This window comes from Erigeron canadensis, chromosome 5 (assembly GCF_010389155.1).
Source record: "Erigeron canadensis isolate Cc75 chromosome 5, C_canadensis_v1, whole genome shotgun sequence".
NCBI classification, from domain to species: Eukaryota; Viridiplantae; Streptophyta; class Magnoliopsida; order Asterales; family Asteraceae; genus Erigeron; species Erigeron canadensis.
Genome location: NC_057765.1, coordinates 29,270,463 through 29,288,561, shown reverse-complemented (window position 1 = coordinate 29,288,561; position 18,099 = coordinate 29,270,463). Strand labels below are relative to the sequence as shown.

At 35.6% G+C, this 18,099-nt stretch overlaps 3 protein-coding genes and 1 pseudogene across 5 annotated transcripts; 3 read left to right on the top strand and 1 right to left on the bottom strand.

Moving 5' to 3' along the window:
- LOC122600052 (rho GDP-dissociation inhibitor 1-like) lies at window positions 1-2,836 on the top strand. 3 transcript variants are annotated; one of them, XR_006323990.1, is made up of 6 exons: window positions 1-540; window positions 713-779; window positions 1,398-1,616; window positions 2,048-2,172; window positions 2,260-2,378; window positions 2,473-2,543. XR_006323990.1 is itself a non-coding variant. In XM_043772703.1 (5 exons), exons 1-5 carry the CDS (start codon window positions 340-342, stop codon window positions 2,551-2,553), a joined length of 690 nt encoding a protein of 229 aa, XP_043628638.1. In that variant the 5' UTR covers window positions 6-339; the 3' UTR covers window positions 2,554-2,836. The 3 variants fall into 3 exon arrangements, 2 of the variants coding, with proteins under 2 accessions (XP_043628638.1, XP_043628637.1); XM_043772703.1 differs by lacking the exon at window positions 2,260-2,378 and having other exon boundaries at window positions 6-540; window positions 2,051-2,172; window positions 2,473-2,836; XM_043772702.1 differs by lacking the exon at window positions 2,260-2,378 and having other exon boundaries at window positions 9-540; window positions 2,473-2,836.
- A 3,685-nt stretch (window positions 2,837-6,521) lies between these two features.
- On the top strand, window positions 6,522-9,179 carry LOC122601521 (fasciclin-like arabinogalactan protein 7; the record flags this gene model as incomplete). The annotated part of the gene is made up of 2 exons (XM_043774275.1): window positions 6,522-6,607; window positions 8,132-9,179. Coding segments are annotated over 2 exons (978 nt in total), but the record flags the coding sequence as incomplete, so codon positions are not given.
- A 1,210-nt stretch (window positions 9,180-10,389) lies between these two features.
- On the bottom strand, window positions 10,390-11,961 carry LOC122601520 (putative F-box/LRR-repeat protein 23). Its single transcript, XM_043774274.1, has 3 exons — window positions 11,708-11,961; window positions 11,450-11,471; window positions 10,390-10,809 (listed from the first exon to the last, which is right to left on the bottom strand). Exons 1-3 carry the CDS (start codon window positions 11,959-11,961, stop codon window positions 10,390-10,392), a joined length of 696 nt encoding a protein of 231 aa, XP_043630209.1.
- A 3,756-nt stretch (window positions 11,962-15,717) lies between these two features.
- On the top strand, window positions 15,718-17,942 carry LOC122601519 (annotated as a pseudogene).
- The last annotated feature ends 157 nt before the right edge of the window (window positions 17,943-18,099 follow it).

The window sequence follows — 18,099 nt, the reverse complement described above, 5'->3', positions numbered from 1 at the left end:
TTTCTCTCATCCATTCAAAAACCATCACTTTATTTCAAAAAAATAAATAAATAAAAGAAAGACTTCAATTGCTCAATTAGTAACCTCCAAATTCAAATCAAATTTTTTTTATTCCGGAATCCTAGAACAGACACAAACTCCACATTTCAAGATTCTCAAAAAATCCAACCCCATTTGATATTTTTACAATTGTACACCTTTTTTTTGGCCTTAATCTTGTGAATTACCAAGTGGGTTTTCGTAAAGATTGAATCTTTTGTGATAAAACATCAAATCTTTGATCTGGGTATTTGTGAATTAGTGTGTTTTGTATGTTGGAGCTGATTTTGGTTCCAAAAAATGGGATTTGAGGAAAAGAAAGAAGGTGAAAAAAGCGGACATGATGAAAGTGGTAATGAGAAACAAAATGATGGTAATTTGAAAAGAGTTGAGAGTAAATCTTCATTATATGAAACAGAGGATGATGGTGAAGATGCAGAAGGAAATAATATACAATTGGGTCCTCAATGTACACTTAAGGAACACTTTGAAAAGGATAAGGTAATTTTTTTTTAATTATATCTCAATGTACCTATTTATGTTAACGGTTTTGATAACGACCGTTCTAAAGGTTGTCATTAATGTTTTATTACATATTTTTATAGTGTTATACATTATTTTATAATATTTTATGAGTTATGCTAAATAGTTTGTGATTGTTTGATATGTTTAGGATGATGAGAGCTTGAGAAAATGGAAGGAACAACTTCTTGGCAATGTTGATATTAATGATGTTGGAGGTATTATTAATTATATAAAACATATGGTTATCTATTGTATATTTGTATATATTAATATGTTATCTTATATGATTAGGTATGCTACCCTAAATAAATGCATATTTGGGCATGTAGTTTTATAAAAGTGATTGATAAAAGTTGGAGAAAATGATGTTATTAATTATCTAGGGGCAAAATGGTAGATCTCTATTGTGAATGTCGTATGTGTTTGTTTTCGGATATCAATGCATGTCATCACAAACAATTATATAGATTACGTAGGGGGTGAATGCGCGAATGTCATGAGAGGTCAAAATGTGGCGGGTCAAATTGGGTGGACATGCCAACCCTTTATATAATTAGTTGCATGCAAAAGTACTACTAAATGTGATTATGAGAATATGGTTAAACTAGTTATCCAATACTTGTAAAGTTGTAGTTAAGCAATGTATGAGGTTGCGAATATTTGATTACATTTGAGGCAACTTTTTAATCATATAACATGTTTGACTAGTTCCATGTTTAGCATGTCTTTTGTTTTACCTGTTTTATCAGTTTAGCCTATTTTCATATCCTAAACTTCATTGGGACATATACCGTAAACCACCAACACTGTAGCTATGATTTATGTGTTTTCAGAATCACTAGAACCAGACGTTAAGATCCTTAGTCTTTCAATCATGTCTCCTGGGCGATCTGATATTGTTCTTCCAATACCTGAAAATGGCAAACCTGAAGGTCGTTGGTTTACTCTAAAAGAAGGATGTCCTTATAGTCTGAGGTTCACCTTTCAAGTCAGCCATAACATTGTTGCAGGCCTAAAGTACACCAACAACGTTTGGAAAACTGGTGTCAAAGGTAAGCTTATCTGGTGCACCAACTCTTATTAGGGGCTTGTAGAGGTGGATTAGTTGGGATTTGGATAATAGTGGGTTTGGGCCAGAACAGGAGTTATATTATATGGGCAGTTTTACCCGAATAACTATCTTTCCAAAATATTTGCAGACAATAATTTATGTAGTTTTAACAGCATATTGAATTTTTAAATAAAAGTTAGGAGGCCTTATGTATTCAAACTAAACTTTGGGAATTGGGCATCTTTCGACACGTTTGACCTGCTCCCTTTTAAGCTTTCCTTTTTTTTTGGCCTGTTTGACCCATTAGAAATGAAACATACCCCAAGTTAAATTGCTCACAAGTAAATGGTTTAAAATTCCCACCTCTAGCCCTAGGGCCATGACATGCAGTTGGATTTGTATGTGACAGTTTATTGGACTTGATTTTTGCAGTAGATAGCACAAAGGCAATGCTTGGAACCTTTAGTCCACAACCTGAACCGTATACCTATGAGATGCCTGAGGATACTACCCCATCTGGCTATTTCTCAAGAGGCTCGTATTCTGCTAAGACTAAGGTAAATTGGAAATTTAACTCCAACGAATACTTTCTTGCTTTTATGCATTTTGATTATCTGAGGATGCATTTTTTAATCTTGACCCAGATGCCAATTTCTTAAAATTGCTTTGCCTACAAAAGATCAAGCTAGGTTCATTTTACACACACACACACAAATGTATGCATACGTATATACATCGACCACTTGCCATTACAAGTTGAAAGGTTGTCGCGTTATCATACCAAGCATATAGCTTTTGGATTATGCACATCATTTATACCCAAAACTATATATATATATATATATTTTTTTTTGCAGTTTGTGGACGATGACAATAAGTGCTACTTGGAGATCAGCTATCACTTTGACATTCGAAAGGATTGGGCCTCCACTGAATAGAGAATAGAAAGAGAAAATTCATAGTATAACTTTAGAAAACCTTCAAGAAGGTTTCAATCTCTTAGTGTGATATGTAGATAAATTCAATTGTAGTGTTGATGCCATAAGCTAGTGAGAGAAATAGTTGTTTTTTTTGTGTGTGTTCATGTGCTTGTGTTATCCTCAATAAAGAGGGAGTTTGAGGTTAGATGATCCTAGTTTTCGTGTCTGTTTCAAGATTTATTTGAAATTACATCCGTTGTATATATGGTGTGCAGATATATATCTCTACTACATTATAAAACATTTGTTCCTTCCATTTTTTCAACTTTAAACAAGTAAAACTCCCAAAATACCCCTATCACTTATTCATAATACCCTTATAAATCACAATCACTCATTTTTTTCTCTCTCCTCAATCTCAACCACTCATTTTTCTTTCTCTTCCATAAATTTCTCTAATTTATTCAAAATTTTTTATCTTAAAAACCATAAATCCATAAATTATAAAAAATTATATGAGTGTTCTTAAAATATTATGTTATTTCATTAGAGATGTCATTCGATATAATTTCGATGAATTTTTAAATCCGAGGGTGGAGCCCGTACGGCTAAGGCATTTGGCTATCACACTCTATGACATATCACAACCTACGACTTATCACACTTTATGACATATCACCCTACCATCTTACCGCCGTAACGCACGGATACTTACTCTCGTTGATTATAATGTTGGTCTGTTTGTTATGGATGTGAACTTGCTCCATTGTTTATCCATTGTAAATTACTACTCTTTAGTGATCTACATTGGTTTGGTTGTGGTTCCTGTAAGGGTATTCGACAATTGTATCTTATACATTTCATTATTTTGATTTAGAATAAAGAAGACATTGCATGTGTAAAGCTTTTGTTCTACCATGCAAAAAAACCGAGTTGGAACTTGAACCTTAAGAACTGGTCAACAACCGGGTTGGAACCTGAACCTTAAAAACTGGTCAATAAGGTTGACCCAACCTGGCGAGTTGTAACTGATTAGGGTTTTTGAGTTTTCGGATCAGGTTGAGACCGGGTTGTAATCGGGTCGGGTTTAGTTTTTACGAAAAAAACCGGTCAATGTTTGAACCAAAACCGAACCGGTTCGGGTTGGGTCAAACCAGGTTTTAGCCCCATTGACCAAAATTCGGGTCACGTTTCGGGGTCAGGTTGGGTCAAACCCGGTTTTTGCCCACCACTAGACATAGACGGATAAAGTAACCCAACAATATTATATGGGAATCTTAAGACATTGAGTGAGATAAGGTTATAAGGGGCAATGGTGTAGTCGGCTTGTTTTATTGGCAAAAACTATCGGCAAGCATCGGCAAATCGGCATCCTTAGGGGCAAGAGTGTAGTCGGCTTGTTTTATCGGCAAAAACTATCGGCAAGCATAGGCAAATCGACATCCTTATAACACTTGTATCGGCAAGTTTTGGCAAGCAAAATCGGCTAGTTTTGGCTTGTTTCATCGATATGTTTTGGCCGATGCAAGTGAACGTTGGGTGATATATATATTAATTGTTTATGACTTTTGCGTGCATCAAGGCAAAGTTGCCATGTTCGTATTGGATACAATATATATTATTATTAGTATAATTGTTATTTTATTGGTTATAGATAGATAGTACAGCCACATGCCGATAGAACCAAACTAGCCACCACACTCACATATTTAGCTCTTTTTGATAGATTTTGGCAGAAAAAACTTACAGCCACATGGCATCTTTTTATTGGCTGATTTTTTGCCAATTTGCCACAAGTGTGGCACTACACCCTTGCGCCTAATCTAAGAGATTGACATATTATGTATGCAATCTGGAAAATTTTGTGTGATCCTTAAAAACGTTGGCATCGTATGTTTTGCCTTAGAAAACTGTATATAGATTCAACAAGTTACACATAGTAAAATCATTTCAAGATTCCAGTGAAATGGGTTATAAATCCGTTAGTTGATTTAAATTTATTACAAATGTTGATCTCTTTGTTTCTCCGAGCCTATACTACTGAAAACCTTCTACACTATATAACAAGACCGGTGTGGAAAACTCTAAAAGCTTACAAACTCCTTTATCTTATTCCTACCATCCAGGGCGAAAGGATGGGACGACATTAAGGCTGACATAACAGGTCACACGAAACCTGTTAAGACACGAACCTGTTAAGGTCAAACACGAACACGACCTATTAACTAATCGTGTCATTTTTTTCAAACACGAACACGACACGAAAATTAACAGGTGCACCTGTTAAGACCTGTTAAGGAACCTGTTAACATGTATATTATAGAATTTTTGACTAATATTGGAAAAAAAAACTTAAGGATACAAAAATTCTTACAAATTCCAACTATTATATAGCGACAATAATCTTTACATTACAAAAGTTCATAAACATCTTATCTTATAAAAATCATATATCAAATCACAATATCAATTTTTGGTATTTTATATATATGTATAATCTTAACATGTCTTAACAGGTCCAGATCTGTTAAGACACAAATCTTAACAGGTCTTAACAGGTCCGGACCTGTTAAGACACGAAATCTGTTAAGGTCAAACACGAAACCTGTTAAGAACAGGTCGTGTCGTGTCGTGTTAACAGGTTCCGTGTCAAAATTGCCAGCCTTAGACGGCATCAAAAGCTTTTCCTTTGACTAATATAAAAATAAAGACAGTTATCTGGAGAATTTTGGGCTGAAGGCATCACAAAACCAAGGGGTGCCATCTTGATTCAGATTAGAGGAGGAAAAATTCTTAACCCATAAGTTACGAATGTATCATAGAAAGTAAAATAACAACTTCTACACAAATTTTCAAATTTTCAAGTGCATGAGATTGGTTGTCTCAGATGAAGATAGATTGCACGTGTTTATGGGTTAAACGAGATTCAAGCTAGGAAATGGTTGAATTTTGTTAGCGGTGTGAAAGTAATAGCCTTTACTAAATATTTTTTGAAAAGGTTCTTAAGAAAAAGTACGTTAATTGTTGAAATTTTAGCCCCATACATATCTTTTAGCAGCCATCATTAAGTTTGGGTCATTAATTTTTTTACTTTAGGACATCATTTTAATACTTGCAAATGGCCGCCAAAATTTTGGCTATGAACCTTTTATAAATGGCCTCTTACTCTCTTAGTGGCAAAATTGGGAAGTAATATTAATTGGTCATTTCAAGAGTTTGTCTTGCTAGCTAGTTCAATTATTTTTCAACTTACCTTGATCACACTTCACACATGGTGTGTTTCAAGAGGATCCTCGATCCATATATGATATGTATGGTGGTAATGTGGTAGGGTATAGTAGAGTGCCAGATTCGGAAACTTAATTTAGCCATTACATCTCTGAAAAAAAAACATTATCTATGTCAAAGTTGTTTTTTTCTACTATTTTGTTTGTAATATCCAAAAGAATTAATATAAAGGTTTAAAGTTGGAAATTGAAATCTTTGTCTTGAAATGGGATGGTGTCTTGGATTTTTTTCCCCCGAGTAAATATAATCCACAATACTTCAAAGGCCGAATCGAATATCATTATTACATAGATAAAGTTTTGTTTGAACTATTAACATTAAGCCAACAAGAATTACCATGTTATATGACTTATACTCCGTATCATATACATGCTAAAAGCCGATATCATGACATATCATTTACAAGTAAAACTATATGTTACAGACTTGCACAATGATAATATAAATTCCTCCAAATTACTTATAGTCATTGCTTTAAAACATAATATATACGTAAACGACCAAACAAGAAGAATATTAGTTATCTAATAAGTTTTTTAAATTGTAGGAAATGGTTTAATAAACAAAGTACTTTCTTTATGATGCATGAATATTTACTTCACCAGATTGAGCTTACAGACAAACAACTTTAGATCTCTGTTAATATATAAATCTACACCACCTCTTACCCCTCCCCCACCACCTGCCACTCTCACTGACTAAAACACTCTTTATATATATCTCTACTACATTATCACTTCACTTCACTTCACCTTTTGTTCTCTTTGAATTCCTCCTGCCAAAGGTCAGTTTTTCTTCTTTTGAAGTTACCTTAAGTTCTTTGTCTTTATCATATTTGATGATCATATATGTTTGCTTCTTGTTTGTATATAAATTAATGTGTGTTAATAATGCCATTGGTAAGTTAGCTTTTTGTTGATTGATATTTAGATCTGGTAATGTACTACATTGCATAATGTAGGCCCTCTGGTTATCTCAAGTGGGCTATTTTAAACACTTGTATATAGCTTTGATTTACAACTTTGAACAAAAACTATTCTCAAATTTGTGACTTTGTTGGAACAATGCATGATGGGAGCTTTAATCTTTGAATTTGTTACCACTATAATCCTCTTGAATTTGGAAAAGATTTTAGCTTTTCATGAATGTGAAAGAGAGAATTTTGGGTAATGTGGACATATTTTTCGGTATAAGCAGAAACAGTTATATGTTATTTCTTCATATCTTGGCCAGATATGTGGTTTGATTCAAGGCTAACATTGTAACTATTGAGTGGGGTAAAATGATATATGCTAGGATAAAATGTACTCAAAATCGAAATTACTGATATAGCTTTTAGGTTCACCCATGGATTAGTGTCTAGTTGATCAGGCTAACCATGTAGTTTTGTGCTTTCTTTTTCCTTTTCATGCAAGTTGGTGTGTTCTGCTTTTGTTTTGTTTACGTTTAGAGTAAGATTTGAAGGTCGAAACTCGACACTGCAACACTAACTGCAAAAATCAGGTGCAAGACTATACTTCATCATTGAAGCTAAAAGGCTGAAATTCACTAGAAATTCAGACTTGTGCAGACAGGTCTTTAGAATAGTTTTAATGTTAACATAATCATTGCTTTTTACCAAAATAATAATAATTAGTCACCTGAAATGATAAATTTTAAGTTTGCCAAAAACCTCTTCTGAAGGGAATTTTTGTAATTTACAGATTATAAGCATGTTAAAAAGGTAGGTGGTTGGGGAACCTACATAGATCACCATACTCACACTGTCACATATAGATCAAAAAATACGATTTGCCTTTGGCAAGTTTTGAACATGTGACCTGCAACCTTCATTGTGGGCGATGTGATTACATGGTGACGATACCACTAGGGTTTCACCCCATTGATATAAGCATGTTACACTATAAAAATGTACTAAATGTGAATAATTTGGTAAATGTAAATATATGCATAAAAACAGATGTTGGCAGATCAAATGTTAAGATTAATAGAGAGAAATAATAGAGATCATCTGTCAACACCAAATATTTAAGCATGTGTCTACCTAATTAGTCAGGTTTATCATTACTCTAAACTTTCATTAATATAAGAATCTTGAGATCTAATAAAAGTTAAATATGCTCAAGATTCCTTTGATCAGAAAGGTCATATTACTATATGAGTACTCTTACTATATTCTCTGGCCATACTATTATTAAAGATAAAAATTAAGAAAGGTTATTCATAAGTTGAACTATTCAAATAAACATTTATCTATATATTGTTTCAAGAATCAAGAATGTAACATTGAGATTGTAATTGATTGCAGGAAATTGAAGAATTCATTATCAAAGATGAATACAACCAAAATCTTAATAAAAACTTGTACATTTTTATTCTTATGTTCTGCCTTCGCATATGGTCAAGCAGGATATGGAGCAACAACTGATGATGCTTACGGTTCAGTCTTCCTAGCTCTTTCATCCCGAATCACTCTACCCTTAACCCCGACCCCGACCCCAGCACCCGCACCCGAACCCACACACGAATACGTGAACCTAACCAACCTCCTAAGTGTTGCGGGCCCATTCTCAACCTTTTTAAAATACCTTGAGTCCACTAAGCTAATCGATACACTGCAAGCCCAAGCCAACGACACCGAAGAAGGAATAACCCTTTTCGTACCCAAAGACAAGGCTTTTTCTAACCTTAAAAAACCATCTCTTTCAAACCTTACATCAGATCAACTAAAACAACTGTGTCTTTTCCACGTTTTACCACATTATTATTCGTTATCTGATTTTAAAAACCTTAGTGGGTCAGGGCCCGTGAACACATTGGCTGGTGGGTTGTTCACTTTAAATTTTACTGATAATTCGGGTTCGGTCCACATTGGGTCCGGGTGGACCAATACTGTAGTTAGTAGTAGTGTGCATGACAAGGACCCTGTGGCAATATATGAAGTGAATAAAGTGTTACTACCTGAGGCTATTTTCGGAAGTGATATACCACCTCCGGCACCAGCACCAGCCCCAGTGCCAGCACCTGATGTTGCACCGGTTGCTGATGGCCCAGAGGCTGATGGCGGAAAAGGAAAAGGGAAAGAGAAAGGTTCCGGTACCGCTGCTAGGTCGACTACATCATCGAGCTCTTGCAGAATTACTGGGTGGAAATGGCTAGTGATGTTGGTGATTTCAGGTGGATTAATGGTGATTTTATAAGATGGAAATTAGAATGAAAAATCCAGAGTCTGGCGGGTCTGTTTTTGATGTGTTTTTTTTTTTATCATGTGTGCTAGAATGAGATGTAGTTTTTCAGTTTTTGATGTATTAATGGTTTTTATTCCTTATAAAGTATCATTCTGACTGTCCTAGATACAATTCTATGAATTGATTTGGATACATATTCGAACTATAATTACACACACACAGACACACAATAAGCATAAACATAGGCAGACTTTAATTCATTACATATTTAGATATACTAAATTGTAATTTGGGCATGATGTGTTCAACCAGTTGGGATTCGGGTACTAATAGTCAGGAAACTGAAAAGAAATAAGACACAGAAAAAACCCCAGATGATAGAAAGTGTTTCAGGTCAACCCACGCAACCTAACATGGTTATTTCACCACAAACTAGAAAATGACATACTTTGATCTGATTGTGAATCGTATTGAACGGGTCAAATGGGTAAAAGAGATTTTTTGAAAGCATAAGTAGCAAATGTGTCGCTCAAACACCAAAACAGCTTAAACTACGTTCTATATAATTTGGTGAACTACATAAACTTACTTGACTAAGATTCTGATACCATGCCACAGAACTTGCGTTCTACATAACTTGGTAATTGAATGACTAATCTAAAATCCAAATGTAATACTTCAAGATTTAAGGTAATAGGGTAACTGCACCAAAATATGGTGCAACAATAGGTCAAAATTGAGCTGTTAAGTTTACACATACACTGAGCAAGATAGTTGTGAATAGTGAGTTTTTAAAAACTAAACAAACCTTGAATTCACGAAGTATGATAATGTGGGTAAACTCATGGTTAATCCTGCTAGCAATTTCAGAATGATACTCTAAAACTAGAAGTGTTACAGGAGAAGCACAGCATGAGTGAACCGAGTCACTCATCAAGTATTGATGGAGATCGAGTGCCACAATTAAGTCATAGCATCATAATTTAGCATATAGTTCCCATATGTTCTTTTAGACAAATTAATTGTGCATGACATTGGTAAAAGAAAACACACACCTAATAACATACTAAGACAATTCCCAAAACATATCAAGTCTTTTACAGTACCAAACAAGTTTCCTAAGCACAAAAACAGAAACAACCCACAAATATTTAGAGTTTTAAGACAGGGGCGAGATTGGACAAATCGGATATTTATCACCAGATTTCTGTTACCATGAGTTCAGTAGAATAGCCAAAAAGGAATTGATTTTTGCAGCAAAAGTTCAACAGCTACATCTGTAAAACAAAAACAAAAACCACGATTAGGTTTTACAAATGCAATACTTACATATTAACATCTATACAATGACATGCCTTTTTTGTTCAAGTCCTTGTGGTCAGTGGAACCATTCACGATATTCATAGATATATGGACAGCCTTCAAGAGAGTCCCTGGGCCTTTTAAGATTTTTAATGGATTGTAACAATCTTTTCCTTAGGGCTCCCTTGAGTTTAATGTAATAACACCCACGCAAATCAAGTGATTCAAGATGAGGACAACCGTCCAGAATCTCCTTCAACCCATAATCCGACATGTTGTTTCCAATGAGTTCAAGGTGCCTTAACCCAGGTAAGCATTCCCCTATAGCTGTGGCAATACCATCCTCAATGTAATCTTCATTCCATCCCGAGTATGGATCGGGTTTCTGATTCAGTTTTAGTGTTGTTAGCAACTTGCAATACTTGCCAGCCTTTTCGATTCCTCTTATAAGTATGGGTGTATTAAAAAGGCTGAGTTCCTCCAGCAATGCAAATTTCTGTCGGATATTTTAGTGTAATTGGGTTAACTTGTTTGATCAATAACGTCATAATAATACATCATATAGGATTGGTGGTGCGGAGTGCACGCCTATTTGAATTTATTATGACCTTAGGGGCGAAGCACCTAAGGTACGGGGGTCCGGGGGCAGCGCCCCTGGGAGCGGGGTCCAAGGGGCAGAGCCCCTGGCTGGGCTTGGAAATTTTTTTATTTCCGACATATTGCTATATTGAAAATCCCTCCGAAAATTTAATTTTCGGAACTTGAGGGACCAAATGTGGCAACTCGAAAAACCCATATTGTTAACTGCCGTTTATGCAGTTTTATGGGCCAACAGATATATATATATATATATCAATATATGTCCCGTATGTACAAGGTTCTGATCATTCTTTTCTTTTTCTCTGGTTCTTCTCTCTCAAGCACATCCACACAGAAAATTCTTAATCTTTGATTGTATCCGATTGAATAGTTTGGATGAACCGCCAAATTGATTCAATCTGAAAGCGATCACGTGCCTTCAAAGATTGATTTGTATCCGGTTATCTGTTTGTTATCTCGAATTTCCCCAATAATTTCTTAAAAATTCCTCTCTCATTCCAGTTTTCAACCATATCACCTCCGCAACAAGCAAATACCAGGCGTTTCAGCTGGCTTGATCTGTTTAAGGAATATAAACGTCTTTAATAGGAAACTCAAAGATATCAAAACTTTATTTTGTTCCAATTTGGTTCGGAAGTAACTGTCAGAACATAAATGTAGAGCTACTGGACTGGGCATCATGGTTTATAAGTTGCACAAATCATTTGCAAACCATAAATGTGTTTGCAATAGTACTAAAACATAAGCACAACTTGACAAATTTACATTTGACCTATTAACGTAAGTTAACATACCTCTCAGAAACATGTAAAAGTAGCTCCCAATCATGAGAATTCACAACGGTGAGATCTACCAAGTGGCCTTGGCTTTTTTCCAGAACATACTTACACGTCTCCTCACGTGTCTGTCTTGCACCTGGATACAAAGGAGCATCCACATAAATAACACGCCACATAGCTGGGTCTTTGCAGATATCCTTGCAGATTCCAGACGTCTTTGCAGATATCCTTGCAGATTCCAGACCATGTAGTGCATACTTTTCGGGCATTCTCAACTATTTCAACTAGACCAATTCGCTTAAGTATATTGGCCATTACTTTTGGTGGAACATCCAACCAGTTCCTTGGAGGCTCTGTGGGAAGCTTGACCTTTTTAGCTTTTTGTTCATTTGATTCCAATGTGGGTCGCCTCATGACTTTGGCATCCGCAAACAAAATGAATTATTAGGCTAAGTCATCAACAAATTAAAACATTATATTAACTTTAGTAACAACTATATATAATTATATACATTGGGGTGAGGGGAGCGCCTCACCACTCCTTCCCACTCTTCCCCACGTTTCTATCCTATCCCAATGTCCCACACCTTGCCCACTTGCAAGAAATACCTCACCACTTCTCCCTACCCTCTTTTTTTTTAAATAACTTCAAATAAAAATTAACTTTTCATTAAATGAATTTAAATACTACCACAAAGTAATAAAAATTAGAATAACCTGAGCATGCTCTCTAACATCACATACGAGATTCTTTGCCTGGCTTTTCTCCCTCCTTAAGGAAGTGTCTTAAAAAAACTAGTGGTCTAGATAAAAAAAAAAAGAAAAAAAAAGGGTCTGGGTTGGTTGGGGGGTTAACCATCAAATGTAACGTTCAGAAGGTGGCAGTGGCGGAGCTATGTGGTGGCCACGTGTAGCCATGGTAACCCCACAATATCTATAAAACTCTATAATTTTAGTACTATTTTTATGTATTTATTTAGTTTATAAGTAATTGGCAACCCCAGATTGATACAATTTAATTTTATAATAACTATGCTTATTAGTATTATAAAAAACTTTTCGGCAACCCCAGACTGAAAATCCTGGCTCCGTCACTGGAAGGTGGTGAGGAAACTGGGGAGGGTTGTACCCGCTTTACTCCCCACCCAACTGGCATCGAGGGTCAAGCCTTCAAGGCGGTGTGCAATAGTCACCAATTGGTCACCGGCTCCCTCCCCACTACAATCTATCCACCCTAACAACTATGTCAAATGAAATTATGAACCAATATGCAATATTATATATTACACGTTAAGCAAAGATTACATTGTAACACCTAGAAGTTAGGTGTCTAGCTTGTTCTTCACAAAAGAACTCAAGTACGAAACTCCTTATATATAGCTACCTTAGGAGTGGTCAAGGAAAAGGGTTCGGAATCGATCAAAAGGATACCCGCATTAGGCCACATACATCCGAGTTAGATAAGCGACATCGGCCACGGGTAACCTCCTACATTTAACTTTATGGTTTGCAATTGATTTATGGATTTATAAAGATCTACAAGTTTATATGGACGGATACTTAAAAAAAAAAACATTCATAAAAAGAAAAGGATCAGAAGAATCATAATTGGAAGATAAAAAGTACTAATTCAAACAAGAAATCATTATATATTTTACAGATTAAAATAATCAACCACACAAAAGATATATAACAGATATGGATGTAGGGAGTATGCAAATTAGAGGGTTATAGAAGAATTTACCTTTGGTTAAAGCAGTTGCAAAGAGCAGCGTGACAAAAAATGAAAAGGGGTAAAAATAGGGTTTCTGAATATATTCCCGCCCTCGGTAACTTTCTCAAATTCCCGCCTTTTTTCTTTTCATTTTACTGTTATTTTATTTTTTACTCGTATGTATTTATTGACCATCATAGTACAAGTATGGATGCCGGAACAACTTATTCCCGATACGAATTTTTGTTTTGAGTTTGGATTTGGGTCTCGGTTTAGAGGGTATGGGGATGATTTTAAAATCTTTTTACAGGTTTAGGTCTAAGGACAACTTTTAATTATAAAAAAAAAAAAATAGCATATCTTACCAGTGGGTCATGCTATTTAGAGTCCAGTTTATTTTGAGTCCAAAAAGGGTCCATATAACTTATACATGCGTAAGTTAACTTACACATGTGTAATTCGTAGTGGCAGTGGTTGCCGGAAAATCATGATGGTGATCGGAGATGATGGTGGCGGTAGTCGCCGTCGCCGAAAAATCATGGTGGTGGTGGTGATAGGAGATGCTTGGGATTTGAGGAGATGAAAGAAAAAAATCAATTGACCCTTTTTGTACTTAAAATAAGGTGGACTCAAAATAATTTTTCCCACTTACCCGTACGTCAACCCAACTCAAACCTGTATACCTAAAGTTACATATAAACATAATATTTATTTTATTTTCAATTGGTATTAAAAAGTATGAAATGCTAATTAGACTAACAAGTGCTAGTTTAAAAAAAATCACATAAATATTTGTAATGAGTAAACGTATTACAAAAACAACAGGTTTGTAACACCCGCCACTTTGACCGGTCAACGTTAGTGAACTCGTGTGTGATATAACTGTAATAAAGACTAAAAAGAAAAGTGGCAAAAATGAAAAATAGACAGAATAAGACTAATTCGTGGAGTAATAGTCTAAAAGTGGCAAAAATGAAAAACAGACAGAATAAGACTAATTCGTGGAGTAATAATCTAAAAGAGGCAAAAGTGGAAAATAGACAGAATAAGACTAATTCACTGGGTATTAGTCTATAAGTGTTGGAATCTGAAACCAGCCCCACCCCCCTTATCGTTGACTTAATTCCTACCTCTCATTCTTTTCCTTATCTCTTATTCTTACACACACACACACACACACTCTCACTCTCTCTCTCTCTCTCTCTCCCTCTCTCCTCTCTCCCTCAATCTCAAGAACACACACTCAAAACACACACTAATCATTTCTCTTCATAAATTTCGGATCTAAGGCTCTAGCAAACATCAAAATGTTAGAAAATTGTTAAATATCATTTCCCTTATCTTCAAACTTCAAGTAATATGGGTATAAATTAGTGTTCTTCATCTCTAAAGCTCCAAATCCGAATCTGAAGCTCCGGGTTGTTTTGGTAAGTTGCATTCCACTAAAATCCATCATTTTATGTTTATTATCATGTTTCTAGTCAAACCCAAGTGTTCATGAGTCAAATTGCAAGTCAAAAATGAAGTGGGTCAAAATTAGGATTACAAAATGGGTAATTTAAGTCAAATTCAGATTTAAGCTAAAATGGTTGTTTTGAATCAATTTTTGAAGTGGGTTAAGTTTAAATATGTTCATACAAGCTGCAAAAATGAGTTCCAAACCTCCAAGAACCGATTATATGCCATTTAGGGTTTTTGTCAAAAGTCAAAACGGGTCAAGAAGAATTGTGCACAAATTTGACTTCTTAAATCGAATTGGTGATATGGGTTATGTTTTGTTATGTCTAATTATGAGTAACAATGGATAAATTAAGTTTTGCTTCTTCACAAATCGGATTAATTGACAAAACTAGAGTTTGTGGAGTGTTTGGTTCCAAGGTTATAGCTAGTTGGAAAGTGTATAGGCTTGTTTTGAAAACGCCATAACTAGTTCGTTAGAGATCTTTAAGAGTCAAACCTTATTGTTGGGTTCAATTGTAATGTGTTGTGATGATTTTAGTAGGTTGAGATTGTTGAGGAGCTCGGGATACTAAGTTACTTTCTTGCTTACCTTCGCAATCCTTAAGCGGCTAAGGTGAGTTTCGTAGCTCCCTACTCAATTGAGTTTCGGGCTGAAAAGTGTACAACTTTGTGTGTTGACTTGTTTGAGTGTGCCTTTATATGTTGCTTTGATTTTAGACATAATTCAATTGTGCATACGCTTGATCCTCTTGATTGATATCATTATTACTTGTTCTTGCTTAGTATGTGTATTCTATATACCTTGATATCGTTCAATATGTGAATACACGTGTACGGGTCTCTGATGGACATGGTTGTTATGGAAGTACTGATTGAATTATGGAATTACATGTTGTGTGACGGTTTTGGTGAATATGCAAGTATGTGATTGTTGTATGGTTATTTTATATGTATGTTGGGTTGTTATAGGTTAGTTGTGTATATATGGAGGACGGTAATGCCTTTGAAAGGTTGGAGATGTGGTGGGAATGTTGTGGGTGACCCTATATATAAGCATCAAAAGTAGTATCGTACGAAGTATATACACATAGTGTTATCGGTTATTTGGGTACAATGTGGTGCGTGATGTGCAATTAGGTACAATGAGGTGCAAGATGTGCAATTTAGTACAATGGGTGCAAGTGCAATAAACGAGTATTGTACGTACTCGCGTACAATGTGGTGCATGATGTGCAATTGGGTACAATGAGGTGCAATATGTGCAATTTAGTACAATGGGTGCAAGTTCAATAAACGGGAACTATACGTACTTGGGTACAATGTGGTGCATGATGTGCAATTGGGTACAATGAGGTGCAAGGTGTGCAATTTGGTACAATTGGTGCAAGTGCAATATAATGAGTACTATATGTACTTGGGTACAATGTGGTGCATGATGTGAAATTGAATATTTGTGCCTTTAAGGACTTACTGTAAGTGTGTTCCTTGCTCATTATCCTTGTTCATATTGTGAATGGCTTAGGCGTTAGATCCTTGTCATTCGCTCATACAAACTCACCAACCTAGTGTTGACCTTGTTTAGTACACTTTTCAGGTATTCGGGTGAAATCAGAGATGTGATGGCTAATTTGTTGCTTTTGCTAGAGCCTAGCCTGGACTTACATGGATCCGTGATTCATTGCCCTCCTTTATGGTTTATGTTTAGAACCATTATCTTTTCGTTGTACAGTTATGTAACAGCTTGATGGTTTCATGTTTTGTATGTTCTTTATACCTTAAACGTTTAGTGTGGGTTCACTGAATCCTTTTATCTCATATAGTTCATATTCTACGATAATTCCATGCATACGCTATATCTTTTCGGTAATATTTCGAGCCTAGCTCGGGGTGCTGCAAGGTTCCTGATTATCCGTGAGAAAACCCATTAAGCTTTGGTTAATAGTTTAATACTTGTAAGAATTTATTTTTTTTTATTGACCAGCTTACAAGAATCTTAAGATTTATGCACTAGATTCCTTTGTTCCGAAAGGTCATATTACTATATTCTCTCGCCATGTGTTTTCAGAAGTTGAATAATTCAGATGAACATTCATATATGAATTGTTTCAAGAATCAAGCTAAGAATGTAACATTGAGTTTGTAATTGATTGCAGGAATTTGAAGAATACATTATCAAAGATGAATACAATCAAAATCTTAAAAAAAAAAAAAAAAAACTTGCACATTTTTATTTTTATGTTGTATAAGGTTAAACAGGATATGGTCCATATGGAGGATCATCTGATAATGCTTATGGTTCAGCCTTCCTAGCTCTATCATCCCAAACCACTCTACCCTTAACCCCAACCACAACACACGCACCTGAACCCAGTCACCCACACACGAATACGTGAACCGAAGTAAAATCCTAAAGTGTCGTGAGCCCATTCTCGACCTTTTTAAAATATCTCGAGTCCACTAAACTAATTGATACACCGCAAACCCAAGCAACCGACACTAAAAAAGAAATAACCCTTTTTGTACCCAAGAACAAGGCTTTTTCTAACCTTAAAAAACCATCTCTTTCAAACCTTAAATCAGATCAAATAAAACAACTGTCTTTTCCATGTTTTACCACATTCTTATTTGTTATCTAATCTTTAAAACGTTAGCGGGTCAGGTTCTGTGATCACATTGGCAGATGGATTGTTCACGTTAAATTTTACTGATAATTCGGGTTCGGTCCACATTGGGTCCGGGTGGACCAATACTGTAGTTAGTAGTAGTGTTCATGACAAGGACCCAGTTGCAATATACGAGGTGAATAAAGTTTTACTACCTGAGGCTATTTTTGGAAGTGATATACCACCCCCGGCACCAGCACCAGCACCGCCCGCAGTGCTAGCACCTGATGCTGCACCTGTTGCTGATGGGCCAGAGGCTGACGGCGGAAAAGGGGAAGGGAAAGAGAAAGGTTCAGGGATTGCTGCTAAGTCGAATACATCGTCGAGCTCTTGCAGGATTATTGGATGGAGATGGGTAGTGATGTTGGTAATTTCGGGTGGATTAATGGTGATTTTGTATGATGGACATTAGAATGAAATATATATGAAGTCTGGGGTCTGTATTTGATGTGTATTTTTTTTTTAATCGTGTGCTAGAATGTGATGTAGTTTTTCCGTTTATGATGTATTAATGGTTTTTATTCCTTATAAAGTATCATTCTGACTGTCCTAGATACAAGTCTATGAAT